The sequence below is a fragment of the Vigna radiata genome, chromosome 8, assembly GCF_000741045.1.
Source record: "Vigna radiata var. radiata cultivar VC1973A chromosome 8, Vradiata_ver6, whole genome shotgun sequence".
Taxonomy (NCBI): domain Eukaryota; kingdom Viridiplantae; phylum Streptophyta; class Magnoliopsida; order Fabales; family Fabaceae; genus Vigna; species Vigna radiata.
The window spans coordinates 12,929,084-12,935,374 of record NC_028358.1 but is presented as its reverse complement, the minus strand read 5'-3'; the positions used below and the strand labels follow the sequence as shown (position 1 = coordinate 12,935,374).

General features: G+C 40.6%; 1 protein-coding gene across 1 annotated transcript; it reads left to right on the top strand.

Annotated features, from left to right (window-relative positions):
* Positions 1 to 2,228: 2,228 nt before the first annotated feature.
* Positions 2,229 to 3,164, top strand: LOC106770251. The gene has a single exon (XM_014656067.1). It carries the CDS (start codon positions 2,229 to 2,231, stop codon positions 3,162 to 3,164), a length of 936 nt encoding a protein of 311 aa, XP_014511553.1.
* Positions 3,165 to 6,291: the final 3,127 nt, after the last annotated feature.

Genomic DNA, 6,291 nt, shown 5'->3' with positions numbered 1-6,291 from the left:
AGTTCGACGTCCCATTAACGTCACCCACAAAAACGTTGAATCAGGATCTGACATTAAAAGCCTAAAATAACATATGTGTAAAACCCTTTCTACACTAATATGGTTACTATTCCAAGAAAGTATTTTTATCTTTCACACTCAACCGTCAAAAACCTCAAACGCTTTTGTGCCTCCTAAGTTACTCCAAACTCTTTCTCATGCATTTGCCTGTCTAAAACCCTAAAATTCCCAAAACCTTCTCCAAAGAAAACCTTCGACCATTAGAAGTTGATATATAAATCGAAGAAGTACGAAACTGTAACACGTGTCTCTACTATTCATGTCACCGAAGGAAAGCCTTTGAGGCTCTATCTTGAGCACCGACTAGATCTCGAGGATCTCAGAACATATGACATCGCAAGCTACTTTCAGTGAGACACCCCATATTGTCATAACGGGAGAGACATGTTTTGATGAATGTTGAGATGCATCCCAACGACATTCTCTCAAAGGTTATTGGTTGGAAAGTGGTCATCAACATTGAGACCATCGCTGCTATAATCGATTGTCCTAGGTTTGGTAATTGTTACTTTTGTGGCTGGGATGAGATTTATGCTACCATAGGAACAATTGAGTGTACCTTCTATGGTATGAATTTCAAGAAAGAGTATGTTGACAAGTAAATAATCTACAAAGAGTCGTGTGCATATGCAAAGATTATTCAACAAGTTTTCTCTAAGAGATTTTTGCATAAGAACAATGCCAGAGACCATGTTACTGTGTTAGGTAGATATGTTATCCACCACATAATGACTGGGTTGCCATTCAACTTGCCACATATCATATTCATTCATTTCATCCAGTCAATCAGGAACCAAGAGAACACGGTAATCAACTGTTATTACTCTTCCTTGGTATACAGACTGCTTGTTTAACAAAGGTTGTTGAGCATATCTTGTCTCTGGATGTCCTTGCTCCAGTTAGGAACAACATTCTACTTAATGGCGCTTCACGAGGCCAGAAATTGAACATCAGCAATGTAAGACAAATGCAGCTGGAGGTGAAGAAATTGAACAAGTACCTCCACTCAACATCAATAAAGTCGCCAATGTTAGAAAGAACAGTCTGACACCTTTTCGCATGAATCTAGAAAAGAAGGGGACACTTAAGGTTGCAGGTCTCTCTAAGACGATGATCTCAACAAAGCCATAGTTGAATAATTGTCAGATTATACGAGACTGTGATGCAGAGATACTTTCTTCGGGGTGTTAGACATAATTGCAGCTCGTCTACCTTCTAATGACAAGAGATCATTAAAGATGAAGAAAGTTGAAGCCATCAAGGATGTGCGTCCAACACCTACATGACCTGTCTTGACAAATACTAAGAAAACATGGCTTGCGGATGCTACATTCAACAAATCAGATGCTTATATATTTTGGCAACAATCAATCATTGCCTACACAAATGAGTCTTAACCCAATCACGTATTATCTAACAAACCATTCCTTTGAAGAATTCGGGGAGGAAATACTCCATCGAGTCAATGCAATGTATGATTCATCACTTTGATGATTCTAATGCTACCTTTATGGTAGACAACAATGCATATGGGCATTGCTTATTGCCAGTGTTGACTGCTGTGTCGACCTTGCCTTCAACACTTGTCATTGGAGATGTTGTGTCGTTTGAGGATGCTTTGAGCCAAGTCGCCATACAATTGTTTATAGTGACAGTTGACATACATGCTGCAGTATTCGAAGATATCCATTGGCATTCAAAGCTCTCTACTATAATTGAAATACCATATAAAGTGCAGGAAATAGTTATGGCACCATCCTCACCTCCACCAATCGCCTATTAGACTTTGTAGGTGTACAAGTGTTAAGCCAAAAATTTAAAGTTTGTAAAGTTGTTTCTTTTTTTTAACAGCTGTCTACTTTTTGTTTCGGTGTTGTGTCAGAGGATATAACTCTTTTAAATAAAGGGTTATACTCTGTTTTCTTTTTTCAATAAGAGATACAATTTTATTCAGAGTGCAAACACGTTANCTTTTCTCCTCTCTTGTGTGCCTAATCCTTTATTGTATCAAGAGCAAGGTCCGAAACCTGTGAGTGTGAGTGGAGTGCGAGATTTCTTCAGAGTGTATCTTGAGGCCATCAAGAAGTGAGATATCTTGAGTCTTCAAGAAGTGTAGAAGAAGAACATCTGGGTGGATAGGAGTGCAAGGAGGAGACTACGGTGGAGTTATGGNTGGACTAGGAGGAATACCGCAAGGGTCTTATCCAATCTTTGATGGAAAAGGTTTTGATGAATGGCATATCAAGATGAANGCCATTTTTGGCTTCCANGATATTGCGGATGTGGTGTTNGAAGGATTGCCTGAGTTAAGCACCAAGGCCTCTGATGAAGAGAAGAAAAACTTCAAGACTCAGCAAAAACTGGATAATAAGGCTCGGTTTATCTTCTATCAGTGTGTTGGACCGAGAGTGTTTCACAGAATTTCAAAGGCTAAAACAACAAAGGAGATATGGGAAATCTTGCTGAAAACGTATGGAGATGGAAACAAAATCAAGAAAGTAAAGATGCAGGCGTTAAGGCGACAATTTGAAAGTCTAGTTATGGAGGAGAGTGATACCGTTGTTGATTATTTCGATAAGGTGCAAGAACATGTGAGTGTTATGCGGGCGTGCAGGGATACAGTTACGGATCAGTATATCGTTGAGAAGATCCTAAGAAGTTTGCCACTGAGGTTCGATCATATTGTAATAACAATAGAAGAGACGCGTGACTTGGAGACCATGGAGGTAGAAGAGCTCCAACATTCGTTGGAGGCTCATGAACACAGATGGAAGGAACGNAGGCATTGTCAAGAACAAATCTTGCAAGTCAGATCCCAGATTCATGGAAAGGGAAAAGGGTCCAAGAAGTTTGGCAAAAAGAAGCAGAAGGAGGGTCAAGAACAACAAGAGAAGGACTCCAATGACTCTGCAAAAAAAAATAAAAATAAAACAAGTCAGATCAAGAAAAAGGCTGGAAGTTTGACAAGAAGAAGGTTAAATGTTTTAATTGCCAAAAACTTGGACATTTTGCAAAGGATTGCTGGAAGGGTGAAGGTGAGAAGAATAAACCCAAGAACCAAGCCAATCTTGCACAAGACAACACATCTGACTCAGAAGCAGTGATGTTGATGGCAAGAACAAGCGAAGATGAACTAGAGGAGGCGTCTTGGTACCTTGATTCAGGGTGCTCGACTCACATGACTGGAAGAAGAGAGTGGTTTGTCAAGATGAAGGAGGTTTTGAATGGCAAAATCAGATTTGTCGATGATAGGAGTNTGATTGCAGAGGGGTCTGGTCGGATTGTGCTACGAGATGAAAATGGGAGAGAAGTGGTGATAGATGAAGTATTGTTCGTTCCAGGACTCAAAACAAATTTACTGAGTTTGGGACAACTATTACAGAAAGGTTTTGCAATGAAGATGGAGAATAACTATCTTAGTATTTTCGATCAAAGCAAAAGAATGGTTATTAAGGCAAGTTTGTCTCAAAACAGAACCTTTCATGTGATAATGAAGGCTGTGAGGCATCAATGTTTTAATGCAGCAGGAAAGTCAATCGAGTGGTTGTGGCATCTACATTTTGGACACCTAAATTTTAGGGATTTGTTTCGGATGAGTCAACATTCTATGGTGAGTGGTTTGCCTTTGGTTAACATTCCAGAATCTGTATGTCATGAATGTGTTCAGTGCAAGNAAACANGAGGACAATTTCAGAGTTNTGTGCCTCAAANGACAACAGAAAAATTGGAGGTTGTATATTCAGATGTATGTGGACCCATCCAAACTGAAACCCCAGGAGGCAGCAGATACTTTGTGCTTTTCGTTGATGATTNGACTAGAAAAGCATGGGCTTATCTGATTAAAAGAAAGAGTGAAGTTCTGGAGGTGTTTAAAAGATTCAAAACCTTGGTTGAAAGGCAGAGTGACAAGAAGCTCAAAGTGCTAAGAACGGATGGAGGGGATGAGTACATCTCGGCAGAATTCTGAACTTATTGTGAAAAGGAGGGAATAATGCATGAGTTGACTCCTCCTTACACACCAGAGCACAATGGCACAACAGAAAGAAAGAATCGCACCATAATGAATATGGTAAGGTGCATGTTGAAGAGTAAAGAGTTGCCACAATTTTTATGGGGAGAAGCAGTGTTGACTGCAACATATATTTTGAACAGAACGGCCACTAAAAGATTGAAGGATATTACCCCAGAGGAAGCCTGGAGTAAGATCAAGCCGAATGTGGAGCACTTGAGAGTATTTGGCTCCGTCTACTTCAAACACGTGCCAGACCAGTTGAGAAGAAAGCTGGATGATAAGGGAGTGCCACGGATTTTGGTTGGCTATCATCCAACTGGTGGATATAAGCTGTACAATCCAGAAACTGGGGAAGCTACGGTTAGTAGAGATGTGGTAGTTGATGAGGAAAGAGTGTGGGATTGGAAGACTATGCAGAGAAAGAGTACAACTCTTCAGTTGGAAGATGAGACTTCGGGAGGTGAATGTAATCCAGTAGAAGAGAAGTCTCCTGAGCAAGAAAGAAATCAGAGGAGATCATCTAGAACGTCACAACTGCCTTCACATTTGAAGGACTATGATTTGTTCTATGATGCTGCAGTAACTTCAGAAGGAAACTTGGTCCATTATGCTCTTGTTGCTGAAGTTGAACCCGTGACTTTTGAGCAAGCAGCTGCAGATGATAAGTGGGTGAAAGCTATGTAGGAGGAGATTTTTTCCATAGAGAAGAATCATACTTGGGAGTTGACTAAGCTGCCTTATGGTATAAACCCGATTGGTTTGAAGTGGGTTTACAAAACTAAAGTAAATCCAAAAGGACAGATTGTGAGATATAAGGCGAGGCTGGTTGTAAAGGGGTTTTTGCAAAAGGCTGGAATAGACTATGGTGAGGTTTATGCACCGGTGGCTAGGATGGAAACGGTGAGACTTGTGGTGGCTTTAGCAAATCAGTTCAGTTGGTCATTACATCAATTAGATGTAAAGTCAGCTTTTCTGAATGGGAAATTAGAGGAAGAAGTCTATGTGGTGCAGCCACCTGGATTTGAAGTTAAGGCGCAACAGGGGTTGGTTTACAGATTGAAGAAAGCCTTGTATGGGCTAAAGCAAGCCCCGAGAGCTTGGAACCGTAGGATTGATAATTTCATGATTAGCATTGGTTTTGAGAAATGCATTTCAGAACATGGTGTCTATGTTCAGAACAGCAAGAGAGAAGGGAAAGTTGAAAGACTGATAGTATGTCTATATGTTGATGACATGCTCATCACTGGGAGCAATGAGAAGGTGATTCAGAATTTCAAACTGCATATGTTGAATGAGTTTGAAATGAGTGATTTGGGTAAGCTGAGTTACTTTCTTGGCATAGAGTTTGTGGAAACCGAGAAGGGGATAGTGATGCATCAATCACGCTATGCTAAAGAGATGTTGAAGAAGGCTGAAATGCATGATTGCAATGCGGCAAATACACCTGCAGAAGTGGGTCTAAGACTGGAAATTGATCTAGAAGAAGAGGCTGTAGATGCTACCTATTATCGTAGCATGGTGGGAAGTTTAAGATACTTGTGCAATACAAGGCCAGATGTGAGTTATAGTGTTGGTCTTGTGAGCAGATACATGCAAAATCCCAGAATATCACACTTGAATGCTGTGAAACGCATTCTGAGATATATACAGGGCACACACGGCTATGACATTCTGTTTCCAAGAAGAAAAGGAGGTATGGAGGTGAGAATAAAGGCTTATTATGATGCACACTGGTGTGGAGATAAAAGTGATAGAAAAAGCACAGGAGGCTATTTGTTCTTCCTTGGAGACTCCCCTATATCATGGAGTTCAACTAAGGAACCGGTGGTGGCTTTAAGCTCTTGTGAAGCAGAATATATTGCAGCTTGTAAGGCAACGTGTCAGGCAATGTGGCTGAAATCTGTGATGGAGGGGTTGAAGATAGAACTAACGGGAAAGATAGAATTGTGCATTGATAACAAATCTGCAATAGATTTGGCCAAGCACCCTGCTTCTCATGGAAGAAGCAAACATATTGAAACGAAGTTCCACTATATCCGTGAGCAGGTGAAGGAGGAAAAACTGGAGTTGTGTCACTGCAGATCAGAGATGCAGCTTGCAGACATTCTAACCAAGCCTCTCAAATTTGAGAGATTTAAAAGCCTGAGGATATTGATTGGGGTTACTGGAACACTCTAGTTTTTGGCTTAGGGAGGTGTATTAGACTTTGTAGGTGTACA